At 34.3% G+C, this 27,417-nt stretch overlaps 1 protein-coding gene and 1 long non-coding RNA gene across 11 annotated transcripts; one reads left to right on the forward strand and one right to left on the reverse strand.

Annotated features, from left to right (window-relative positions):
- Positions 1 to 311: 311 nt before the first annotated feature.
- On the reverse strand, positions 312 to 8,781 carry LOC135307851 (uncharacterized). The gene is made up of 3 exons (XR_010368468.1): positions 8,725 to 8,781; positions 3,462 to 4,163; positions 312 to 2,686 (listed from the first exon to the last, which is right to left on the reverse strand). It is a non-coding gene; the product is annotated as an uncharacterized LOC135307851 (long non-coding RNA).
- On the forward strand, positions 2,354 to 23,777 carry LOC135307813 (uncharacterized). Of its 10 annotated transcripts, none has more exons than XM_064432319.1 (9): positions 2,354 to 2,516; positions 3,496 to 3,586; positions 4,070 to 4,131; positions 6,640 to 6,876; positions 12,725 to 12,798; positions 14,590 to 14,685; positions 17,022 to 17,110; positions 18,492 to 18,581; positions 20,045 to 23,777. In XM_064432319.1, the coding sequence occupies exons 4-9, from the start codon at positions 6,651 to 6,653 to the stop codon at positions 20,100 to 20,102; spliced, it is 633 nt and encodes a 210-aa protein (XP_064288389.1). In that variant the 5' UTR covers positions 2,354 to 2,516; positions 3,496 to 3,586; positions 4,070 to 4,131; positions 6,640 to 6,650; the 3' UTR covers positions 20,103 to 23,777. The 10 variants fall into 10 exon arrangements, 8 of the variants coding, with proteins under 8 accessions (XP_064288389.1, XP_064288398.1, XP_064288370.1 ...); XM_064432300.1 differs by lacking the exon at positions 2,354 to 2,516 and adding an exon at positions 2,543 to 3,057; XM_064432346.1 differs by lacking the exon at positions 2,354 to 2,516 and adding an exon at positions 2,543 to 3,057 and having other exon boundaries at positions 18,495 to 18,581.
- The last annotated feature ends 3,640 nt before the right edge of the window (positions 23,778 to 27,417 follow it).

A 27,417-nucleotide genomic window follows, 5' to 3' on the forward strand; every position in this document is an offset into this window, starting at 1 on the left:
AGTAAATTTCAAAGATGCAAGCGAATGTTTGCAAAGCCAGGGTTTTAGACAAATAGTTGCAAAAGCTTTACTGGTCCTAGAAAATTCTTTCTGCCTTCGTGTAAGGACAAAAAAAAAAAAAATAAAATAAAGTGATAAAACTGACACTTCAGAAATAAATAACCAGTAAGTTAGTATTTTAGATTTCATAGCAAATGGCTCATGAACATGCAAGCTGCAGAGAATGATACAAATTACACAAAATAAAAAGCAAATCCTGAAAATAGATAATTTGAATGTTTCTAAATTTATTCAAGGATATTATTGTTTGCTTGTTTATTTCTTTGCTGGAAGATCTTCCACATGTAGAAAATAGGCTATTTTTTAAAAATAAATCCATTGTAACAAATTATTTATTAAACCCTAATCAATAATGCATTTTGTGGTAGATTCACTTGGACAGATACCACTGATACTAAAAGTAATGTCTTGTAATAATGTAATACAATGTGAAACTTCATGAACAGTTTTTTTGAACAAAGGTTTAAACTGGGAATGCAATTTGACAGTGTTAGCTTCAAATCACGTTTATCATATATGAGAAAGAAAATTATACAATTTAATCAACATGTGTCTGAACACTCTTAAAATGAAGAATAAAAACAAATAAAAAGACTACTAATACATTGAATAACTAGTAAAAATAAATAACAATATTTTGGAAAATCAATTTTCACATATTGAAGTACAATTGAGCATTTTTTGAGATCTAGTAGCATTCTAAACTTCAACTACATATTCAAATAACCTAAGTTATCTGAAACACACAGAAAAAAAGTTAAATATCTGAATATATTCTTTATTGCCAATTGGACTTATATTTGAGATATATATCTTCTAAGCAATACAATTTTGATGGTATATTTTGTTAGTGCATCTTAAGAGACGTTGGTTTGATGATGTACACACATTAATGACAAGATACGTTGTGGCAAGGGAAATTTTGCAGTTGTTATTCTGTTAGTTTGAAAGATTATGTAAATAAAATTATTTTTATAAATAAAATAAACATGAATTTTAATTTTGGAAGTTATAGCTATATTTTATGCATGCATGTTGACAGACATATAGATAAATATTTCTGAGAGGTTATGAAACATCTGCGTAACAAGCTCTATGTTTTGAAAAAATCTTTTCTCAATCTTTTTTGACTATGTGTTTAGGGTTATTTTCTATTCCCTAAGAGGGAATATAAAACTATCTTCTCATTAAGCTCTTTTGCCCTTCTGTACATTTGGACTATACATATATCAAACATACACAGTTTCATTTTCAGAATTACCTATATACCTCTAAAACTGATTATAGCAGTGATGAAGACAGGGAGTTAAGAAAGCTGGTTGCAAAAAGGTCCACAGAGTGGATCCAATAGCTGTGCTTTGTTATCAGTTTATCCAAGTATTTCACTGCTGGGCTTCATAACAAGGCTGATACTTCTCTGAAAAGAGGTTGGGGGAAACATGGATGTAATATGATGTACAATATGTAGGACAGAGAAGATCTTAGGAGTTTTAAATTTTTAGAATGCATACATAATACTTGAGCAAGAAAGAGACCTAGATGAAGTTCAAACCTGCAAAGGAGAGTATAGTGAAAGACAAATGGCCATAACAGAACAAGTGGCACATCCCAGACAACACATCTAGGCTGATTTTAAGTGAATCAAAGCAAGAATCATACCTAAAAGAGTACGGGGGAAGGCAAATACAAAATAATGGCCTAGAAATGAGATAAATATCCAGGCTGATCTTGGTTGCTCTGGAGACCAAGTTTTGCAGTGAGGATCTGCTGGAGAAAGTCTAGGTGACAATGAGTGCAGGATGTAGGGCTTCTTTCTAGACACAGCCATGGTGCTCTTACATATCTGGGAGTCAATCTTGATATCTTCCTACAGTGGCCTTTGCTGGTTGTTTGGGTAAAAGAGCTTTTTGGTTTTGGGGAAAGGTTTCACTACAAAGTTCTATAGATGCAGGTAAAAATGAGCTCACAAAAAGGTTTTTTTTGTTGTTTTTTTTTTTTTTTTTTTCACAGAAATATCCAGAAGCACCTCAGATATTTGCAAAGGGTATACTAGTTACTCCTTTTTACTTTTGTCTTGACCTTCACAGTGACTCCACATGCATAATGTATTAAAAAATTAATAAAAAGCTCCAAATTACATATTATAGAAAAATGGAATAATTCAAGTTGGAAAAGAAGTCTAAGATCATTGTGTCCAAATGTATCATTGCCAAATCCATCACTAAAACCATGTCCCAAGTGCAGCATATACACATTCTTTAAAAACCTCCAAAGATGGTGATTCAATCACTTTGGGCAGTCTTCTCCAATGCTTGATAATGCTTTTAGTGAAGAAATTTTTCCTAATATCCAATCTAAACCTCTTCTTCTGCAACCTGAGGCCATTTCTTCTAGTCCTGTCACTAGTTGCCTGATAGAGGAGACCAACCACACATCTGGCCACAACCTGCTTTCAGGTACTTGTAGAGAATGATAAGGTCTCCCCTGAGCCTCCTTTTCTCCAGGCTAGACAACCCCAGCTCCCTCATCTGCTCCTCACCAGTCTTTTCTCCAGACCCTTCACAGGCTCTGTTACACTTCTCTGGACATGCACCAGCTCCTCAATGTCTTTCTTGTAGAGAGGGGCCTAAAACAAGACATAGGATTTGAGATGTGGCCTTACCCATGCCCAGGACAGAGAGACAAATACTACCATAGTTTTGCTGGCCACACTATTGGTGATCCAAGTCAGGAAGTCACGGACTGTCTTGGTCACCTGGGCACACTGCTAGACCACATCCAGCCATAGGTGGACCAGCTACCCCAGGTCCTTTTCCACCAGGCAGCTTTTCACCTACTGTTTCCCCTTCTCATAGCATTGCCTGAGGTTGCTGCAGCCCAAGTGCAGGATCTGGGATCTGGCACTTTACATTGTTGAACTTCCTACAAGCGGCCTCAGCCTACTGATGCAGCCTGTCCAGATATCTCTGATTTTTTTTTTAAATCATAGAAAATTTGGTGAGTTAGAAAGAAAGCTATGCTTAGTAGGCCCTGGGAAAATGTTAAAAGTAGGCCCTGGGAAACATTAGGCCTTGTGTTTGCCAGATCATATGAAATTGCACCTGCGTAACCAGTATATCAGTATATGATAAATCATATAATTGTTAGATATGATGATTGTTTAGGCATGATTATTGTTTAATCGTAAGAAGAATCATGACAAACTATGTTCAAGGGTTTGGGGATATCACGAGAAACCTATGCTTGGATGAAATCAATGTATACAATAGAACAATGTAAGTTTAATAATTAATATGTAAGTTATATAACAATAGAATATAAAAACATGTTCATCCCGAACCCGTGGCAGAGTTAGATTTGGGTCTGTACCCCTGAGACCCAGAGCTCTTCAATAAAAGCACCTGTACATAATCATTCCATGATTATGTGTTCCAGAACGCTAACACCTCTGCAGAGCCTTCCTGCCCTTCAGCAGATCAACACTTCATCCAACTTGGTGTTATCTTACTGGGGTGAACTTTCTGAGGTACGTTCATGCATATCATCAGTAAAGACGTTAAACAAGAATGCTTCTAACACTGAGCCCTGGAGAACACTGCTAATGAGTGGGCTCCAGATGAATCTAACTCCATTCATGGTCACTCTGGGCCTGGCCATCCAGCCAGTTTTCTACCCAAAGAAGAGAGAACTCATTCACACAAGACACAGCCAGTTTCTTCAGGAGAATGCTGTGGGAAGCAGTGTCAAAGGCTTTACTAAAGTTCACTCAGGGAGCATCTGCAGCCTTTCCCCCACTGAATAATGAGTCACTTAATCAAAGCGGGAGATCAAGCTGGTTAAGCAGGACGTGCTTTTCCTAAATCCATGCTGTCTAGACCTGATCCCCTGGCTGTCCTGCACATGCCATGTGATGGCACTCAGGAAGATTTTCTCCATGACCTTTCCCAGGACTGAGGTCAGGCTGATAGGCCCATAGTTCCCTGAATCCTTCTTCTGGCCTTTCTTGTAGATGGGTGCTATATTGGCCAACCTCCAGACCACCGGAACCTCCCCAGTTAGCCAGGGCTGCTGGTAAGTCCTTGAAAAGGAGGGCCTCTTCATATCTGCAAGAGGAGGAAAAATATCCCTTCATTTCTTTCCTAGTTACACCATGCCAGAGATACTAGAGAACATTCCCAGCCATATTAATATGTTCACAGGGATTGTAGCTGTGACAATGAAGCTCCTTTCTCATTTGCACTCTGTCATGGAACAGGACTGACTGTCATTTTTGTGGAAACCTTTAATTTTGGATGGGTTTTTCTGCACTCTATGGGTTACCTTTCACTTTGATCTCTTTTACAGATCTTCCATTTTCAATTTCATCTTTAGTTGATATTAATTTTGTGGTAGCAAAAAGAGATCTTTCTGATACTTTTCCATATATTTCTACTTCTGTCATGTACTCATAAGCAGCTAAGTATTGACAAATTTTCAAATTTTTGAATATTTTTATAAATTTTTTAATTTTAATTTTTATCTCATAAATGCTACCATCTCTCATAGTCTGAGAGAAACCTAAAAAATAAATATATTAGCAGGGTCCCCAAAATATAAAACAACATATCAATGCAGAACTCTGCAATTGTTTGTTACTAAATATTAAAGCAGAGGAAAATTTATTTGCAACAGAGCATCATTTTCTGTCAATGCATTCAGGTGTTTCATCTAATGAAAAGCTGATATTTCCCCTAGACAAATTTGCAAAAAAAAACCCCAAAACTGTATTTATATAAATCATAATCTCTTCTTTATTCATTCCTTTAATGTAAATTTTTCACAACTGAAGAAAACAAGACTCTTCAAGGAAATACAAATGAAAAAAGCTTAAAATATTTAACATAGACTTGTGGATCTTAGATGTAATTTCCAACCTAAATGTTTATATGATTTTATATTATGTGACTATTTTAATATTATTGTTGATGTAATTTTATTGGATAGATATTTTTCAGCTTCCCAGTCATAAACCTAGATAAACTGAAAATTACTGTGTGTCCATATAACATAGAGTTAAAAATAAAACAATCTTTCAGACTTCCCAACAAAGAAAATGAATTTGCATAATAAACATTTTGTAAGACCTTGGTTACTAAGGGTTCTAGTGACCTGTCTTGAATTAGCCTTAAATTTTTTTTTTGTAATTTACATTTTATTTTAATATACAATGTCATACTATATTGCATGTCTTAAGCTCCCATAGAAGAGGAGAAGTTTCAGTCTTGTTTTTAAAGGATAAATAATAAGACATTGATAACTGGAAAAAAAGAGCCATGATTTTGTGGATGAAGTTTAAAACTGTTAGGAAAGAGAACAAAATTTATTTGTTTTTAAGCTGCTGGGGTTTTGAAGATTCTTGGGTAACACTTCTATAAAAGACCACTGATTTTTAATATCTGAGTTCAAACCTCAAGGGCTCCATTGCTAAGAATAGCTCCCTGGTGAAATCTGAAGCATGTCTGGGGAAAGAACAGCCTACCTGCTGGCATCCAGTTTCCAACAACTTACAGATCTGTAAATTCATTTTAGGACCTTATTTCTATTTTTTTCCTTTTTTTTTTTTTTTTTTTTTTTTTTTTGTAATAAATAGCAGCAGTTAGTGTATAAGCTGGATTTATAAATTACTGGAAACAAAATAAATGAAAGGGAAAAATCTAAGCTGAGCCTTAGGACTGTGTAGTTGGAGCTTAGATTTAAGGTATTTTTCAAAAGCTGTGCCTGTCAAGTAATATTAATCAGGTTAAATTATACTTCATGAATATGCAATTTATTTGTTTATTATCATGGGTTACACTTCTATTTATAAATAATTATCTGGTTTTATTGCTACCATAGATAAATATTAGAAATATAACTTAAATAGTTTTATTAGCAGCACTGTACCTCATATCTCCACAGAAATACATAGACTTTTGTACCACCAATTTTTGTCATGCATTTATGTTTGTACCTGTATTGAGATATGTCTGATACCTATTAGCTATATTAAGTGTTTATGTTAAACACTTTATATCAGAGAAAAATAATGAATTTGGAAAGTAAATTTGGTTTTAGGTATAGTGCAGAGTTTCATTCTACTACTTTCACATCTGAAGATAAATGCTGTAGTTCATGAATGCTCTAATATCACAATTTCTGCTTCTACTATTACAAAAGACTTATTATTTAGCTCTTGGATAAAAACATTGTCTTAGTTCATGAGTAGGCATTTATTTTCAGGTCATTCATGTGAAGGGGTTAAAGTGAAAGCCCTTAAATAATAAACATTTGATGACAACTTAAAATTATTTTCAGGTCAAAAATCATGAAACCTAGGAATTAAAAGTTAAGCATATCTTTAGCATTTTGAAGACAGGAGTCAAGGTTCATGTGTACTCTATACTTTGCCAGTACTTAAAGACTCAAAAATTACATCTAAAGAGACAAATATTGAAGCTAGTCTGTGCTACATTTAATTTCAAAATTAAACTCTCAATGTCTCATATACTGATAATACTAACAAAAATCACTTTCCTACTCATATCTGACAATCATGCACAGATGAACTGTTCATGGGAAACCTGCAGGGCCACTGGACATGTAGGTCTTCAGTCTTTGCCCAGATGTGCTTCAAACCTTGCAGAAACTGCCTGACAACTACTGCTGGAATAGGAGGAAGAGCCAAACCCAGAAATTTTGTGCCCTACTGCAGACTGGACCGTGGGATTGGAGAGGTGACTAGTGGGAGAGCAGGAGCATCACACTCTTGTTATGAAGCTCACAGCTGCTGGAGATCAGGCATGTGGCAATCTTTTGTAATTGTTTATATTTAATTAGTATCTAAAAGGTCCTGCTGAGATCAATATACCATTGAATAATCTCCTACTCTTTAAAAGATGGACTCTATTCCAAAAAGTTTAGGATCTGAAAAGGCAAACAGAGACACAAAACTATTACTTTTCTAGAAAAGAAAGAGAAGACATAGTTGGTATGAATTATGCTTATCTTAGGTTAAAAAATGCAGACTTTTTTTAGAAATAATTGTTTTGGGGAATGCAAGATGAAGAGATACGCAGGCAGAAATATCTAAATGGAAAGAACAAAAGAAGAGGAAAAAGACATTGAAACAGGATGCAAAGGAAGTGAGGAGAGAGGATAAAAGGAAAAGAAAGAAATATGGGTAAAAAAAATTAATTCACAGACATTTAGAAAGTAGAGAAATTTGATAGTACCCACTTTTTGGCTAATCTTTAATAAAGTAGTTAATATTCATCATTAAATGCAGTAAATGTATGAATCTTTTGCTTCCATGTGGTTCATATTTTCTGATGACATTACTAAATAACTCAGTCCAACTCAATCGTCTAAACCAGTGATGTTGATAGTGAAAAATTATCAGAATGATGGTTTTCCTGGTTTTATACCACAATATACCAGGTATATGAAGTCACAGCCAACAAGTAAACAACCTGAGTATATCAGGGTATTATCTGCAATTTAAATGGATTTCATGTTAGAGAAGAAAAAAAGAAAAATATTCTGTCATAAAAACGGGTTATACCAAGTGCAATCAAAATGGAAGACTCTTTAAGGGCTGTAGACAGGAATACAGCCCAATTAATTTCAAAGAAATGCAAAAAATTATTTTCAAAAAGGCCTGGAAAAACCTTGGCAAAATGTCGTGGTTTGACTAGGAAGTGAGTTTCTGAGAAAGTTGTGGTCAAACTAATCAGTGGCCAAATATGAAAATTGTCACTTAGTGTGGTCACTGGGGATCTAGATACATCTCTGAGAACACACACAGGGGTTAAAAGCAGAAGATTTCTAGAGGAGCTTTCTCTTTTTCGTCCTGTCAGTGAGTTGATCTGACCTCTCCTGCTCAGCTGTGTCTGCGTGGAGGAGGGAGAGGCCATGAGGCCTGTGGGAAGGGAGGCTGGAGCTTCTGTAAGGTGCAGGGGTGTAGGAGACTGGGGATGTTTCGGACAGCCCCCCTCCAGGAGAGAGTGATAGAGAGTCTGTGCTGGCTTGACATTTGATGTGTGTTGACACCATGGTCAAGAAAAGAAAGGGAGGGGTAAGGTGCCCAGCAGACGGCAGACCACGGCTGAGGTTTTAACTCCTTTAGTGCTAAGACAATGGAAGCTGTAAAAAATACTGATCTTTTCTAGCTAAAAATTGAGAAGAGATGGAGGATGGGCAAATGGGAAGAAGGTTTGAGTGGGTGAAGAAATGCCAGCAGATGAGGAGTGCCCTAGATGGAGGAGATGATTGCACTGGTTTTTTGGCTGGACTTCTCTCTCACATGGCCATAGGACAGAACTAATTTCTTTCTGTAATGTAAAGACTGCACCTTGGGGAAGGTGGTTAGCTAGAAGCCAGGAGTGACAAAGCTGTTATGAGAAGAAGTAAAAGGAACAGAAACTGATGAAGAGGGTGTGGTAGAGCTTTCTGCCTTCAGCAGAGAAGGATTTCTGTTCATGAAGCTTCTCGGTCCTAGGAAGTGAAATATAGGAAGGGACAGGTGTCTCAAATAGTGAAAGGCTGCCACTTTTTGGAACTGGACAAGGTATTCTTAAAAGGACCTAAGAAGCAGTTTGAATCTATAGACAGTGGTGAGAATACTAGACATAGAAAGAAGGTAGTTACCACAGTAGATTTTCTCTGGGCAGTTGCCACGTGTGACATGGAAGCACAGGAAGTTCCAGCTGTGTTTCCTGGGGAGGCTCATGGTGTAAGAGGAAGACTCCTCTCTCCTGATGAACTGGGGGGAGGTTTTGTGGAGGATAGTATTAAACTGAGAATTGAGTGTTAGCAGGGTGGAGGGAGGAGGAGTGTTTTGGAGGTCTTCCATTGTGGAGTATTGTGTGTGGAGGGTTTTTTTCCTCTTTTTTCCCCTCTTGTCTTTATGTTATAGATTAATAGTGTTGTATTTTCCTTCCATTCCCAAGCTAAACCCTGCTTTGCTCTGTTCCTGAACACATCTCACAGAAGCCAGTAGAGAAAGTGTATTTTCATGAGAGCACTGGCATTGTGCCAAAATCAATACATGACACAAAATTAAAAGGTTCTAAAGATCCCCATATGTGGTATGGTTTGCATCCCTGGTTGATACTACAATATTACCTAACTGTATTGTTAAAAGTCCTCAAGATCTGCAAATACCAGAGCACTTAGCTGGGCTCTAGTGTTACATTTCCTGTTTAGTCAGGTTTTTCCTTTTCAATTTGTCTAAAATTGTACTTGCAAAAATGAAAATTATGACATGCCTAAAATGACCTGGACTGTGTAAAACAGAAACAATCAAAAAAAAATTTGATTTTTAACTTAAAGTAATTTCTTTTAGTCTCTTATTGTGTAATCATTAAATTAGCTAACTTAATTGTCTCTTCATCTTTTTTTCCTTCTATGCAAACTAATGATCTTGAAGAAAAATTGTTATTATTTACCCATTCCCTAATAAAAAGACCCTTGGATAAGTGCTTAATGCTCAAGGACTTTATTATCATTCTGTTGGAAAACAGAATACAGTCTTGTTTCCTCTTTCTTAGGAAAACTTCTGTATGATGAAAAGCAAGCTTAGTGTCATAAGTATAACTGAAAATAATGATTTCAGAAAAATTGCAATAAGATCAGAAGTGATTTCCAGTCAGGATATAAGAGAAGTAATCATGCCCATTTGCACCCATAAAGAGGGTACTTAATTCTTCAGTGTTTAAGAAGCAATTTGTAAGTCCCAAAAGCTTAGACACACACGTAATTATCACATTGACTGTGATTTGACAGTAAGTACTATAAATTGTCAAGGTATCTGATCCTCCATTCTCACATAAGCCCAAGAGGAAATAGTTGTTATTGTTATTAATATTATAAAAAATAATTGATTATAAAATGGTATTACATAAGTTTTCTTCTTGAATGGGCATATATATATGACAAAATTTGGAGTAAGCAACAATTATTTTTTGAAGGACAATTAAAAAATACAGGTTTTGGATTCCAAAAATAAGAGGGTTTTTTCTGGTAGGCATGGAAGGAACTTCTTCTGTTTCCACCTTCTAAAATTCAGAGTAAACTCATCATAAAACTGAATTGAACATCTGGGAAATGGAAGAAAACACTAATAGAGGAAATGGGACAGTATGAAGGAGAATTTATTGGGTAAAAAAATTCTTGTTGTCCTAATGGGTGAATCATTAGAATTTTCAGTAAAAACTTGATCATTTTAAGTATATATATTTTTATGACATTCAGAGAAGTTTTAATTTCCTAGTTACCCAATAGTTGTGGGTATTTTTTTTAAAGAAGCTTATTACCTTGTTATAAAAAAGACTGAAGTCCATAACAGTCTTCTGGGTTTTCTATTTATACACATTTCAAAAAATAACTAACATCAGTTTATCCAAGAAATCAGTAAGCTATATAATTCCAGTTGTATCTAGTAATTGACCTATATTTTAACCATCCTGCTATTCAGACTTCATTTGACTTCATTAAACATGACACTGTCCAAGATGCCAAGGAATTAGATTTTTTCCAGGAGTTAACTGGACAGATTCTTGTTTGAGCCATTGCTCAGGCTTACCTCATACACTATTGCAGCGCACACCTTCCTGCAATGTGGACACCAGTTAGTTAGACCACAGAAAAATACATTTTTCTCAGTAAACATATAGGAAACAGTGGTACTAGATTGCTGACCTGAAGTTCTTTGTCCATAACTGTTTACACAGAGAGTAGTAATTTGTGGTTTATGATGATCTTACATAGTCCATTAATTTTAATAAGTTATCAGAAGATGGTGTGACATAGGAGGCAATTAAGGACAAATCCTGGAATGTGAATGTTGAATATCTCTTGAAGTTTGCATTTCTTGTGCTATATCAGTTCAACTTCAAAAGAAAAAAATTATAGAGAAATAAATCCCCTCCTAGGATGGAATCAGCGCTTCAAATAAAATTTGAAATCAGTGTGTTTCCATTTAAAATTATTTTTCAGTTGAGATTATAGTTGGAGGAAGTGGTTGTTTAAATAACATGATATAGTTTCTTGAACAGTTTCTTGAACAGTGTAGGAAATAAACAATTAATGGATAATATTTTATTTCATGAAAAGACTGGTCAAATTCCTTACAGAAAGAGAGTAAAAATTCCTTCTCAATACTTGCTTTGAGTGAAAGAATATTTTTCTGGGCTCTCCACATCCATGTTTTTCTGACATAAGAACAGAGGGTTAAATTTCCTTTGCTGCAAAGCAGAGATAGGTTCAAAGGACTGGAATTCCAACTGTATGGCCCCCAAAAGAACAAGAGAGAAAAAGCTGTGCTGATCCACTATTTTAGCGGTGTCTTTCTCACTCTGAAGTCCCTCTTCAAGTGCAGAGTGGGAATAACAGCTGCATTCTGTGCTATCCTCTAGAAAATTGACTTATCTCTTCCACTTCAGGACAGAAATCTGAGTTATGACATAAAAATAATATGCCTTCCTAATGAATTCAATCAAAATTTAACTACAAATTCTACGAACCAGGGACTGGTATCTGTTTGCTTTTTCTTTGGAGTTTCATATGAATTCTGGGAATAGAGTGGGTTTACTTTCTGGGCAAGGGAGAAAGCAACACAGTAGTCATTATCTTACTTTGGCTATAAATCAGTACATAGAGAACTCCCTGACACTTTAGACAGAGTTCCCATGGCAAGCATGAACACAATATCTCATGTCACAGTTAACTAGCTTACAATATAGTAGTGAACCTATTTAAAACAAGCCCATTTCTCCAGACAAAACTGTTTTGGCCTTTGAGCTGGCACTATTTGCTTCATTTTCAATCAGTGGTAGTGCCACCACTTTCCACCTTTATTACTACTCTGTAGCAATATAGACATAGTGAGCTCTCCCAGTCATTCAGAAATGTAATGAACAGCCCAAAGCAGTCTTGGGATGCAAAAAAGTCCAAAGAATTTTATTTTTCCATGAATAAATATGATTTACTCCTAAACTTAGTTTAGAGCTCATTAAGTATTTTAATTATTATTGTTTCAGTAACAGAATTAAAACATCAAGATTTGTCTATGTGTAATGCAACTAATATTCTCCTTGTTAAAATGCTATCAGTGAGACGGTGCTTATTTTATTCAGATATGACGTGCAGAAAAGAAAATAAATTCAATAAATTCTGATAAATTCAATTTTTTCTTTTCCCTAGCCTTATAGAAAGATATTTGACAGATATGGTTATTATTGTAGTCTTTTATAGAAGGCTACAGAGTAAATTTTCACTACCATTGGTGATGTCTTCTCAAATAGCATCCATACACGACCAACAAAACAGAGAACACCTGAATTTGTTGTATGACTGTGTTCTGTGTTCTGAAACTAAGTAGCAAAATCAAGATATCTCCTTTTGCAGAAAGACTTGAACCGAATTTTGGATACACTTTAGTTTTAGTTCCGACATTTTCCTTGTTTAAAAGCAAACCATATGGAGCAGTAAAAACTGTGGAATTTGAAAGTAAGACTATTTTCCTTTTTTTTTTTTCCTTCTTTTTCTTTTTATCTCTAGGGAAACAAAACAGTTTGAGAAAACCTACTGTGCTCTGGTTTGTACTATCTATGTTAAATAATCACTTGATTTTTTTTTTCCCCTTTAGCACAACCTCCTTCCATCCTAGTTGGAGAAGATGCAGAATTTGGTTCTCGCAAAGTAATTCAGTCTCAACAAGATGCAAGTATCTGCAATGCTTGTGTTGATTTACTGTTTATTTCCTAAGAACTGGGAATTTTTTTTGCCCTTGTGGGGGACAGTCAACAAAGAAGATAAGAAACAAATGAGGCATGAGGGTTTTTTTGTTTGTTTATAAGGAGTCTGTGTTTATTCACTGTAACTGTGCAGACTTGAATGTGAAAACAGATTGGTTCAATGACCATGTGGCTTCAGGAATATCTGCTTTGCATTATTATCATTGACGCTTTGTCATCTCTGATCCTTTATTATCTTTGATCTTCATTGCTCCAACTTCTGGTTCTTGATAAAAGCATCTACAGAAACATGTGTGTGTGACCTAAATAAATTGCCTTTCTCTGTTAATATCAAATTTTTTTGCTGACCATTAATGGTTTGGGGACATTTTATGATATACTCCTACTCATGGCAAAAAAAAAAAAATTCTACCTTTCATAGATGTGTTATACTCACATATATTTTATTTTCTGGGAGGGAGGGTTTTTTTGAGTTTTAGCAAGTTTTTTGTGATTTTTTTGATTGGCTTTTTTTTATTTGTTGCTCTTTTTTATTCTTTTATAAACTGAATCAATTCTTCTGTAGAGTTTAAGCAGTCATTTACAAAGTAAATTATAAACTCACATAAGCTTTTTTCTAAGTTTCCAAATTTTGTTCTCACAATTCATATTATTTTGCCTATTCAAGTTTCCCTTACAAAACAATTCTGGAGCACTTACATAGTTAGATATATTTTCCCAATCATACTGATTCTTGAAGAACTAAAATCTATTCAGTGGGAAGATTCCCATTCTTAAGGGACTAAGCATAATTAAATTATATTAGCATATCATGAAGAAAGTTCATATGTAAAGAAAATTATATGAACATCCAAGGAGAACTCAGCACATGAAGATGTTGATATATACAGATGTAGACAATTAGATAAATGCAGTTAATGTACATTATGTATATTTTATATAATTTATGGATTTCAAAATATAAACATGCATTAATTATGAAGAATTGATAACTTGACTATAATAACTATATTATTTATTTTATTATTATAAATAAATACACAGCTTTACATCTGTTAATATTTGAAGCATAGAGATTTCATAGTTAGTACCTCCTTTAAATAATCACATGAAGCTGAAGCGCATAAAGCGAACTACATAAAATAATATTCAAAGTTAGAGAAAGTCTAATTTCAGTACATTATATTTTACTGGATAATTTTCTACAACTGAATGAATTCTTCTCAGCCTTTCCTTCACATTACCTTACTATACGTGCCTGAATGAGTCATTGTTTTTTATTGATCTAACAGCAGTGTACAAGTAAGATCTCAAACTGACAATTGTAAAAGATGATGCTTTTAGTGATTAAATGTGATGAGACAGTGAATATTATCTGTCCATTAAAGAGTATTATACTGGAGATTACAAATCACTACAGAATTGTTCCTTTGCACTGAATTTTCTACAGGCTGCCTAAAGTAACAGATGTTAAATAGGTGAAGTACTATAAAGAATATTAGAATTGGGGCATTATTTATTGAAATTGATAATACCAAATGGCATCTTGAGCAGTATCTGAATTGCCGAGTCTGAATCTGAAATACAGATTTACATTATAGATGTAAATTAAACATGCAAGAAAAGTCATCCTGTAATTTCTCAAGGTTATTCTGGTTCAGCTTAAAATCTCATTTCTATATATTGTTCTTGACAATATTCTAAGATGATGAAAACTCTATGTCTTTTTTTTCTGTATTATTCCTTCTCTTTCTAGTGTTTATTCCCACCTGAAGCCAGAATCTCAGATTGTGATATCAATCATAGCACAACAATGAAAAGTGAGGTCACAAAGGAAGGATTATTATTTCAGGTGAGAGAAAGAAGCTAAAGCATATTAATTTTTCAGAAACAAAGAAAGGTCTTCATACAAATGCCTTTTGCAATATAGAATAGTGAAAATGAAATACAATCAGTATGAAGTGTGACTACAGGTAGATTTTTTTAATTTAAAAGATGTTTTTCAGAGCTGTACTTGCAGAAAAAGTGATCTTAAATGTGACTCAGAAACAGACAAAGGGTAGAATTGCATCTCAGTGGCATAAAAAAAAAGAAGCTTGAAAGTTTTATTTATTTGCCTGGTCCACTTTAATACTTTTATTGTTTTATTTTCCTTCTTTCTTTTTTTCTGTTTAAAAATTACCCTCACAATTTAGCATCATCAAGTTCTGCATCCAAATCATTTATGAAGATATTGAAGTGCACTAGCTCTAAGATAGACCCCAGAAGAGCCACACTGGTGATCAGACACCAGACTGATGTAACACCATTTAAGACAACTCTTTGCACCCAATCCATGAGACCCCAGAAGAGCCACACTGGTGATCAGACACCAGACTGATGTAACACCATTTAAGACAACTCTTTGCACCCAATCCATGAGACAATTGCTTACCTGTGTTTAATACCTAAAATGCCTTTTAGCATGTTTAGAAAAATCTACAGTTGGATATATATTATCACAAGTCATATAATTATGATTTATAATTTCCCAAAATTAAAATATACTCCCAGAAATATACTAGAAGTTATTTTTTGCTGCCAAAAAATTAAAGTTTTTATTTTTTTACTTACAGGATTAATAGCCAAAAAACGTTCTAAAAGTGAAATCTTGGGCCAGATAAAATTACTGATAATTCTTTCATTAATTTCTCTGAGGCAATTGTTCCCTGACTGTTGGCGCCTACCCAATATTTTGGTTGGATTTCTCAAACAAAAACTCTGTTTACTCAACATAATACTCAGAACACTAAAAACATCTAAAAAATTATTTCATCAAAGTTCTCTAAAAATGCCATAAAATTTGTGTAAATTCAAATTTTTACTGGATTCCCTGCACACACTGGGGGACCTAGATGACCCTGTATAAGGCTGAAGAATGACTGCATGTGAACCAAACAGATGAATAATTCTCAACAAACATGCCAAGAATTTGTTTGAGATATAGACTGACAGTACTGACTTATAACAGCATACACTGTCAGTATAGAATTAGATTTTAAAGTGAAGCTAATATAAAATTGCATTGCAGCTAAATTATAACCAAAACAATATCAGCTTAAAATCTTAGCATTCTCTTTTTAGAATCCCTCATTTAATCTGTTATAAAATTCTGCATTTTTACAAGACGCTTAATTTTTTTCACAGGAGTGACAGAACAACCAGCTCAGTCTCGCATCAGCATTACACAGCAGGGCCTTAAATAACTTAATTAATTTGCAATTAGTAATGTCTCAGTTCAAGTGGAGGTCTCACTGAATTGGTTCCTGAAGCTATAGAATTCCACATACAGTAGCAGTAACCTTATGTTAAATGTAACAGTAATAAAATAGTGCACCTGTTGGAATACAAATTATTCCTAAGAGTCTCATTCAGCACAAAACTCAGCAGCAACAGTATTTGGGACTAAACCATGTCCTTGTAGCAGCATGCTGAGGAAAGAATAAGAAAAGATGATTTTGCTTTTTAACTTTATGCAATCTAAATTATAATGGACTTGAAAAGTAAGCTCTGCTTCCTTTGTGCTGAATAGATGAGAAGACTGAGAGAAATTAAAACACAAAGAAATCAGAATTTCCTCTTTTCTCTGCTCATAGGTTAGTGTTACTGCCACCCATAAATTTTCAAGCAAGCCAGGCTCCCAAAGAATGCAAAGATATCAACTCAAAAAAAAAAATCAGATAGGATACAGTAACAACACATTTTCTTGTTGTTTACTGTAGACTGTTTGGGACACAAAAAATGTGTGCAATATGTAGTAGGATTTGTGTAAGAGCCAAAACCCATTCTTGAGTTTTCAAAAGGGTTCCAAATGGAGGTCTAGAACACAGGATGTAAAGCAGGATAAGCCATCCTTTAGGCTTTTTGTTGTTGTTGTATTATGAAAGACTTAATTAGAGAGGAAGTAATTCCTCTAGAAAGTAATTTGCTTTGAAAAAAAGGCCTTACATGTGCAATATAACTCATTGTGGAATGAAAAACTCTGTTTTATGTTTATTAAGTCATAAATACTTTGTGACTTAGCTCCCTTAAATGCAACCAGCAATGATGATACCAGTTTCAATGACTGGAGCAAAAAAGAGATTCTAAGAAATGTGGGGAAAAAAGACAAGATTTCATAATTCCTCTTAATTGTTATCATAAATTAAGCAGGGAGAAGAAAGAAGAAGTCTTGAAATGCTAGGAGGAAGAGGGGAGTGTGACCTTATCAAGAAAGAATGCATCTTAATGAAAAATAGGTACCATTATTTTGTCTGGAACTACAAAGTTTTCACATTTTTCTTTTTTGTTCAGAAATCTTTAGACTGGCATAAAAGTAGATAATGAGAGCAGCCAAGCTCAGGCTGACTTTTTCTGCCCTTCTCTTACTTATTACTTAAGTTTTAGCTTATGCATTATCCATCTGATTAGTCAGGTTGGTTTGTTCAGTCAGGCTACTTTGTTTAGAAATCCCTATCTTTTATTTCCTGTATTTTTGTTGTATCATGTCTTGTTTTCAAAGTATTCAGTGTATTTGCTTTGAATAATATAATACTTTGGCCTTTGCTGGTTCACTTAAGACATAGTTGTTTGTTTTCTTTGAAAATAATGATATCTTGGGCCTCCTGAATACAGTAAATAAAGTAAGTAGTAGATGACACATTGATTGATGCTGATGAATATGGAAACACATTGCAACAGCTCTCCTTAAAGATAGCATAGCTGTGGACATACCCCTCCCCAACTGGCACAGGTTGCCTGGCAAAGATTTTTAAGACTCTCTGAGAGGTGAATATAAAGGTAATTCATGGAAATGCCCTTTGACACAAAAGTGACTGGACTCTTAGGAGCCTCTTTTGGTTTAAGACAGGCATGAAGTGGTGCAGCTTAGGCCTATGTGAGATTCATACTTCCATTTTTAACTCTGAAAGTCTTCTCATATGTATCTCAGCACAACAATAACAGTCCACTGCAGGGGAGCTTTATTAGTGGTTGTTTTTTCTTGATAAGGATGGCTTCACAAACTTTTATTCAGGTATAAAATAGATGGGTGTCAGGAAGCAGCAAGAGCAGGTGGCTCCAAGGGGCCAGGGCACCAGGATCAGCAAGAGCTCCCCATGGCTCTGTCAGGGCAGGGTCCCACAGTGCCAGCCAGGATCTGGCAACAAGGGGCACCAGGGACAGACTCAGCCCCAGGAATCTCCCTGGGAGCTGGAATGGGCCAAGGCCAGGTTGGGAAAGCTGTGTGTGTATGGCCTCACGGCCAGGCAGGGCAGGACTGTGGGGAGCTGGAGACCAGCCCAGCTGGGATGTCACTGTGTTACTGTGGCAGGAGCTGACACCCCAGGGAGCTGCAATACTGCATAGGGTTGCAGTCAGGGTGGGAGGAGGGTTGGGGTGTGGGCAGAGAATAGCAAGGCTGGTGGTGCCTCAGGGCCGTGATGGGGGGAACACATATATTTTATGTTATATGGTAAAATAATGAGAAACAAACCCATAGCAATACTGAAACACCACCAAAAAAAAGTAGTGCTAGAGAACAGGATAGACGCAATGATGCAATTTGACAGGCATTTGAGATGAACCTTCATCAGACTTTTTGGTTGAAGACACTTGACATCCCTTTTGTTTTGCCTACAGCAGTCTCCCTCATACATCCATGATGTTTCATTTTCTGGAGTCTTGCTCCCCAGATTTTGTTTTCAGATTTGAACTGGAAGGAAAACAAAGGTAAACGAAAATTTTAAAAATCCTCGATAAAACTTACAAGTCTCCTGGTGAACATTTGTAGAAACTGACATTGGATAGATTTTCTGAGTATCTTTAAGTATCTTTAAGTCTTATCTCCTGGTTTCTTAGGAGCCCCTTTCCCAAACCAGGCCAACCACAAAAGATCCTTTTTACCATCCAATTTCTATAGAGGACATCCAGTGAATCGTACAACTAACATAGCAATTCATACAGACTACATTACAGTCCCAGAGAAAGAAGGATGTTTCAAAAATGGGTGGAAAAGACCTGAGGCAGCTGGAAAGCAGATGTACATCACACTTTGCCAAATTATCAGTATTATTTATACCTATTGTACACAAATAAAACACACAATCTACCAAATGCACACACAAGGATATTACAAGCACAAAAACATCTTCATATTTCCATGCCTGTAGTATTGCAAATGGATTGACAGTGTAAAGAAAATGTCCAGACACAGTTGTTGATGGAGGTGTTAGCATTTACAGACAAAACTACGTTACCCAGTAACTATTGTCACCTTGTGTTTAGAAAATAGAAGTTGTCTGAATTTGATCACAAGCACAAAATCTGAGATGACCTTAGAGTTATTATGAATATATGGCATATGGGGTATTGTTTTATTTTGTCATAATATGGTTTTTGAATTCACAGGTGCAATTTCCACAATTTCAGCCTCAATAATTAGTCTTAGTTTTCAGTGATGTTAGGAAACTATAATTAATATTTTATCTTTTTTTATGTCTTGGTCTGTTTAACTGAAAGAAAATATTCACAAATATTCTTTAAAAAGCTGGATCTAACTTGCTCTAGTCTTCAGAAGTTCAAGGGGTCAGAATGCTCAAACCCTGTCCCTAAAGTTTTGTCTCTGTTTCAGATTAATGAAAAATACATAACAGGTTAATGTAGTAATCTTTGCTGGAATTTGGGAAATGTCACTAAATAAGAGCACATTTCTTTCTTTGCATTTCAGATAGAAGATTAACATTTTAATCTGGGATATTAATTTTTTGCTTAGGCTATCTTTGACCTTCACTTTGAAACAGTCTTATTTATAAGTGGTCCTGTGTTTTAATCAACAATATGATATGAGTTTCTGTTTCTAGAAATAAACACTGTATTATCCATCTTAGTTTTCTTTTTTCCCCCCTCAAACTACCTGATATTCTATTTGTAAAGAGGGAAAAATGAATCACCTCCAGCCCTGAGTTCAGCCATAATTTGTTTATGCATATGGAATTTACCAGATAAAAATGAATAGAAATCAGCTGCAGCTTGGCAAAGCAGTTGCTTCTGATTCAGTCTCCCTGAATGATCTCATTTCAGTATTTTTTAACTTAATGGAGTTCTGACCTCACAGACTTTTTAATGTTATTTTCACTTTGCATGGTGCCTTTTATGTATTGAAGTAAGACAATTTTCTTAACTTTCACTTCCAGAAGCAAAATACTTCATGAAATATGGAGAAGCTGGACTGCCAGAGAAACATATAGTTGACTTATTTCTTGATAATTTAATTTTAAAAATAAATATATTTTACTTTCTCTTGTGGACAGATATACCAAGCCTGAGAAAAGTGGTGGCTCTAGCTGTATAAGAAATTTCAGGTGAAATTATTCCTGGTAGATGCTACGTCTTTTGTGCAACTAATGTTTTCCAGTTGGAAACAGGTTTTCCCTTGGAAGATTTTACAATATTTGCACTCCCAGTTTTTACTGGGAGGCAATTTCCATTATTTGGAAAGTGCTAACTTTGGTTTTGTGAAAAGCACACAAAATTAGAGAAGTCAACCTACCTTGAAACTAAAGTTTCAAAGACAATTAAGACAGTAGCTACTGAAACTACTTCTTCACCTGCTGCATGCATGTTATATTTGTGTCTCTACATTAACAAAGACTAACTGATTTTTTCAAGAGCACCTAATGACACTTACTTATAGCCCTATATATTTTTTTTAATCTCAGAAATTTATTATATTGATTTTGAATTAGAATTCTTTTCAAAACTCATTAAATTCAGTTTTAAAGTGCTCTCAGTTGCTGCAATTTAATAATTAAATAACCCTGCCTTCAGTTGCTGTGTTGTCAACTATATCCTGTTCACTTCTAGAAACACATTATTTCCATTTATTTTAATGGAAGTTTTGAATGAAGGAAAACCAAAGCATGTTCAAAGACACATGAAATTTCAACTTAAATCTAGATATATTTTTAAGCTTTTCCCAGGTATCTGAGATGACACCAACCATCACATTTACCTCTCCATTGAGACTTTCAATGCAAATCCATACCTTATTCTTTTCCAATCCAGTCAGAAAGAGCTTACATCTAAAAAAATAATTAAGAAATCTCCTTCTTACTTGAGTAAGAAGTTTTGAGTTTCTTTTCCTCATTAAAAATATTTATTAATATATGAAAGTCAAAGTTTTTATTAATTTAAAACCACATGTATTATTTTCTGCAGTTTACATATTGTCAAACCAGTGGTGTTTACTCTGTAGTACTTCTGCCTTAATGAAGTTCAGTTTTCAGAAAGAAAAAGAAATATGAAGGAAAAACTGGATGCTCACCTCTCAGATAAAATCAAAATAACAAAGTAACCATAATACTACTTAGACAAAGATGACATTCATTCAGGAATGGTAGTGCTTGGTGGATAAAAAATTTAGGCAGAAAGCCACTTGAAAGTAGGTGCCTCAGAAAAAAGCATAACCATCAAAAATGTGGTATGTATATTCATAGTGATTCATAGACTTAGAGAAGAATCTTGCAGCTTTCTAGGAATACAGTATTAACAGTGGGATGCTATTGCTTTGATACTGATGGATATGGCATTTTATTGGAACCTTTTTTTTAGTAAAATTGATCTTCATTCTAATTTCTGTACAGTACTGCAGACAAACCACGACAAGTTCTTTAATAAGAACTAACATTCAGAAAAATAGAATGCATTATAAAGCGCATGAAATTATTTCTAAGTGTTGCGCAATAATGTCTTATCTAACAGCTAGAAAATTCTTTATAATTCTACAGAGACTAGCACAACTAAAACATTGCTTATTTTAGAATTATCAACCTTTCTGAAGTATAACTATTTCTGAAGAACAACTATTCAGGTAATTGTCTATCCACATTTTATCTTTTCAGTAGATAAAGAAAAGTCTCTAGTCCATAAGAATTTCCTTTTTATCCATAGTATATAGGATTAAATTGAAATTTGTTGTGTCTTCTCTTTGCATATAAATGAAAATACACTGTGATGACAGCCTACAACAAAGAGTCTTAGCCAAAGTATCTTTAAAAAAAATATGAGAAATATTCTTTATTTTTTTCCTAACTGCAGAAGTCTTGGTTCTTCTGACAATGAATAAAGTAGTCTCCTCTTGTTATTATAAATCAAAATAAGTACCTCAAGGAATAGTTTTTCTTTCCTTAGCTTTGCTTGACAACAACCATATCACCAAGATTTCCTGTGCTAAGGCATTAAACCGTACACAGACCAAGGTTTTACATAGTGATGTTTCAAATATTAAAAAAATCACATTATTTAGGTAATTAAAATATTAAGATAACTAGTGTTTTAAATGTCATGGGATAAAATGTTAAATCAGAATCACACTCAGACACAAATAGACATTTAACTAATACTTCATATCTTGACTAGCTGTGAAAGATGACCAAGCGAGCACTTTGTCTAAGAGTGTTTCCAGGAATATGTGAAGATTTTGGAACTTTCAACAAAACAAATCAAATGAGATACATCCCAAAATTCAGTGGTCATTAGTTCCAGGAACACTGGTATTATTCAGTCTTATTAACATTTTTTGTGACAATGAAAAAATACCAAAAATGGTGTCATCAATAGTTTACAGTGGTACTTCTACCTTATCAGGACTACTCACTGCTGTTTTGTATTCACTGCTCTTTGAAAATTAACTCTGAGTTTTAGATATGAAACTAAGGAAAACAGAGTTTCAAAATCACCAGAAAATATGCAAGGGAAGCATTAGATTTTATACTGCTGTAGACAGTGTTGTGGCTTACAGTTTCAATAATGAAGCTGGGAAAAATTAAAGAGTGCAATGCTATATACAGCTGATATGATGTATTAATAAAGAAAACAGGGAATAATTCTGCTGGAGGGTATAATATTTCACAGACTATGACATGGAAAGTATGTCTTGCTCACCATTTGAGAATAGAAGTACAGTTGCAACTTAGCACATATTACATTTCAAAGTCTTTTAAAATGGGTTGAGGTGAAAATCAAAGATTTATCCGTAATTTGAAGTGTGGAAAGGGACGAAAATTGAAAGGTTGTTGATAATGCAGAGAACTATCAACTGCTGGGAACTCACTAATTGCTATAATTTGAAAAGAGCTTGTTTCCATTTCTTCAAATATCAGGTTATTTGCTACCTTGAGAAATTTTCAAATGGAATACATTTCAAAAGATTAGAAAAAATTCAAGCATGACTTAAAGTCGCACTCACGCCAAATGCAGCTTTGAATGGTGAATTTAAACCACAAAAGTTTCACATTAGAGTTGAAATACTATTCTTCTTTGTTTCTAATGTGGGCTGTCTATTTAACACAATGTAAGTTAAATGGCCAAACTCCATGAAGTTGTCATTACCAGCTGTGACATCACTTATATTTCCTACTAACATATTAAAATGTACTGCCATTTTGAAACATGCAATCAAGTTCTAGCCAGATGGAGAAGCTGCTTTAAAAGTAGATAAATTTGCCTATTTATGCTTTTGAAACAACCATGTTAAATATTCTGAAAGATAGAAGCTGATGTTCTCTGTGGCACTTATCAATCAATTTGCCTGGCATAATATTTTGAAACAGCACTTCTGGCCCATCTCATACAAATAGCAGTAAATAATAAGTTTTAAGTTTGCAGCCTGCACTAATGTGCTAATCAAACATTGTGGTTTGGGATATTGTAAAAACTGCATAAAATTAATTTGGTTGCATGTGTTGAGTACAGTGTAGTAATCATCTCAAATAATCCTAGGGAAAAAAAAAAATCTGAAGAGTGCCAGATGAAAAACATGCAGACCATTCCAGAAGGTGAAATTATGCAACGGTTGAAAGATTTCCTGAAACTTGGAAAAAAAAACACACCAAAACTTAATAGAAATAAACCATTGTGCATGAATAATCCAAGAATACACTATTACTGGCAGTTCACATGATACATTTTATGTTTAGAGCTTTGATGCTTTTAATTTTCTCATGTATCACTAATATGTGTATGGTTAGGCACCTGAATTTTCATTACATATTTTTAAAAAATATATTGGCATGTATTTCCTAGTGTCATGAGGAAGTAATGGGATATAATAATGAAGATTTAAGAAATGCCATGAAATCTCCATAGTAACACTGTAGTCAGAGTAGACATAATCTTTATTATGAACCTGTAACTGAAAGCCTCAAGGGAAATATGTTTCCATATTCTTAATTCACTGTGTTTGGGTACAAAACAAAAGAAGCAAACATTTTCTCCTGTTGTATATGGCATTCTTATGGGATGGAAAGTTCTCATATCATTCTTATCCATTTATCTGCTAAGGAGTTTGCAAATGATCATTCAGAAAACACAACTGTAACTAGTCTGCAAATAACAAGCAAAACAGAGATACTATAAAGAAAAAGAATAGAAACTATTAAGATACTAGAAGAAAAACACAAAACAAAATGTAGGTTTACTATCCAGTGGAAAATGAGATTTGCCAAAATAAATATTAACTCTGAACTTTAGATCCTGACGTGTTTTTTTTTTTTTCTTTTCATCAAGAAAAAAATGGACTTTCTCTTCAGCACAATGAAGAATCTTTTTTTTTTTCATGATTCCATTTCAGAACTTGGGTCAGGTCATGAAACACTGAACACTTCTGTCAACAGAGCTTTCTACTTTGCTGACTGTTTGCCTTTCCTTCTTTTAGTGCTGATTAATCATGAAAGACTGTGAGCTCTACGTGATAAACAAACATAACATTCAAAATTGATAGTTTGATGGAAGTAACAGTCTACCAAACCAGCAAAAATGTGTGTTACCGAATAATTTTTTTCCCTGTGACTTCATTGCAGATATTTCTGGAAAGAGGTAAAGGCACTTTAATACAGAGAGGTGTAATCTAAACTTAATGAGACCCATCAGTCTATCAACCACTGAGACACAAAACTTGTGATGAAAAGAACTGAAGTCCAGTGCCCTGATTATAGCCATAATGCAAGAAATGGAATTTAGTGTATCTCAGAGAACTATACATAATTTACTGCTGGACACAAGTTATTGAAGAATTTCCATTACAGACATTAATACCTGTGTGTGTGGAATAAAAGGCTACTGCCCATTTTAGAATTTTAGACACCATTTCCTGCATTTATGCTTCCTGCGTTTCCAGGCTTCCAGCGACTTCCAGATGCAATTGAAACCAGCAGTTTGAAAATGATAGCACCAATCTAAACTACATTTAAAATAACCTCACAACCAAAAAAACACAGGTGAATATCTAGGCACATACTGGTAAGAAAATTAGACCAGTATTTTAGGTTTAAAATCAAGCCCTCTTTGTAGTTACTTACAGTAAAATTTGAATTTAATTCTCCAAAGTATTTTTTTTCTTCCCTTTCATGGCAATTTTAAAATGGTGTTTATTTGTAAATTTCCCTGATTAATCAGAGAAGATAAAAGTTAGTGTTCCACACATATAATTTCTATACATCACAAATACCCTGAATAACAAACTTGCATAAAATCTTCTCTGTTTGGGAAATCCGTTTAAATACCAAGTTGTTTTTGTTTTTTGGTTTTTTTTTTATGTTGTGTCCTTTGGAATATAAAATACTGAAACACTACCTTTGCAAATCCCAAGATTCAGCTGAATGAAAGAATCTGCATAAGTGTACATAACTTGTATGAACAAATATAACATGCATAAACATACACAATCATGTGGTTGAGTGAGAGGCAGACTACCAGCAAAAAAGGTATGGGTAAGTTGAACCAACTGTCCAAAGCAAGAAGAAGAAAAAAAGGAATAAAAAGCATCTGGTAAGACTGGGTGGATCATGAGACAACTAAAAGATTTTAATTTTTTGTTTTTAGCTAGTGTAATTTTAAACAATAACCCAATTACTATTAATTAGAAAGTTATTAAAATTTCATGACCCTCAAAAAGGATAAATTGATGTTAATTTCTAGTATACTTAGTGAACTTAGAGTAAGAAAAAATAGTCTTCAGAATTAGCATAATTCCTATAAGGTTTAATAAATAGATTTATAAATCCATACATCTAGGTTTTGCTGTCAATCAGTAAAGTAGTTGTTCTTGAATCACAGTCGGGAATATTGGAAAAGCAAAGTGAAAGAAACCTAAATGGGAGATTTTTGTAGAAGCCAATTTTCTTGAGCTATCAGTCTAGAACTTTTCATTACCAGCAGATTCATTCAAAATGGGAGGATATGGTAATTTTCAGAATTTTAACTCAAACCAGGGTTCATTTGAAGGTAGGAGGAAGAATTTCTCTATCTAAAAGCATGTTTATGAGATTTTCATCTATAAGAATGTTAATATCAAACATACAGTTATTATTCAAAGCACTGAATGAATGTGCATTAGTAAATCCTTACAAGCTCCAGAGATGTGATGTAAAATCAATGCAGAGTGCTGACAAGTTCTAGACTGATTCTGCCCACTTTTTCATTTTTTTGTCACACTACATTTTGATACAAAAAGCAACACCACAAACCATGTTTGCTACCCACTCTCTCTGGGTGACTCTCTTTTAAGTAGCAATGACTACAAAACCAGGCCTTGCTGCTATGGGATCCTTTTGAACTTCTAGGCTGCAGGAGTTAAAAATCTTTTCTTTACCTCAGATGCATGGTATCTCTAGCAGAGCTTTTCTAATTTACTCACTTATGTCCTGGTCTGTCCTAGATTTAATTCAACTGGAAAACAATAAGTGCTCCTAAGCCTTTATCAGTCATAACATAATTGCTCAGTATTGTTTATTCTATTGGCCTGTAGCTGATTCTGATCTTAAAATAATGCTGTTTGAAGTAAATACTGTAAAATAGATGCAGCACTTACAGTTTTATGTATTCTTTTAACACACTATTCCCCTGATGTCTAGATTCAAACCCAGACAGCACATTCTCTTAAGCCATTTGAAAGAGCTTTTGTGGCTTTTTGCCAGCACTATCACTCCTATTCCAGTCACATCATAGAAATGCATCTTAAGTTCACATCTTCATTGTAAATTAGCTCCAACAGTATGATTAACAAATCACTTTCTGTAGCTCCATATTTGCCTGCTACAAAAGAGAAAGATCGACCTAAAACTTCCTTTATCATCACTGTAAACAAATAATCTGTATCCCCCTTTGATTTCTGATAAGCTTGTTCAGGTTTGAGAAAATTTTTTTCTAATTCTCTGGTCTCCTAAAGAGCAAACAAAAACATAGTAGAAAGACTGTAATAGAAATCCTTGTCTGTTTTAGCCAAAGATTGGCTGAAAACTGGCTCCAAAGCAGTTCTAAGATCCAATCCTCCCTTTTCTCCTTCTTAATGTCACTATCTGATTTCCAGCACTTAAAATAAGTTAATGGAAAAAGATCAAAATTTATTTTCATTGTTAAAAAGCAGAATGGTGCAAATCAATTCTTTTCATGCAGACTTCAACAATATCAACTTTTACAGCTATGGATAGAAATATTATATAAGGAATCATGATTTTGAATCATCTTGATAAAGGTAGACCACATTACTTAACAACAAAAATAAACAAAG

This window comes from Passer domesticus, chromosome 1 (assembly GCF_036417665.1).
Source record: "Passer domesticus isolate bPasDom1 chromosome 1, bPasDom1.hap1, whole genome shotgun sequence".
Lineage (NCBI taxonomy): Eukaryota > Metazoa > Chordata > Aves > Passeriformes > Passeridae > Passer > Passer domesticus.

Excerpts from the sequence above, each read along its gene's own strand:
- LOC135307813 (XM_064432319.1), top strand. The coding sequence starts at position 6,651 with ATGGGAAACCTGCAGGGCCACTGGACATGTAGGTCTTCAGTCTTTGCC. Across the intron at positions 14,686-17,021 it reads AGGAAGGATTATTATTTCAG|CAGGGAGAAGAAAGAAGAAG; the intron begins GTGAGAGAAAGA and ends TCATAAATTAAG. Across the intron at positions 18,582-20,044 it reads GAACTGGAAGGAAAACAAAG|AAGCAAAATACTTCATGAAA; the intron begins GTAAACGAAAAT and ends TTTCACTTCCAG.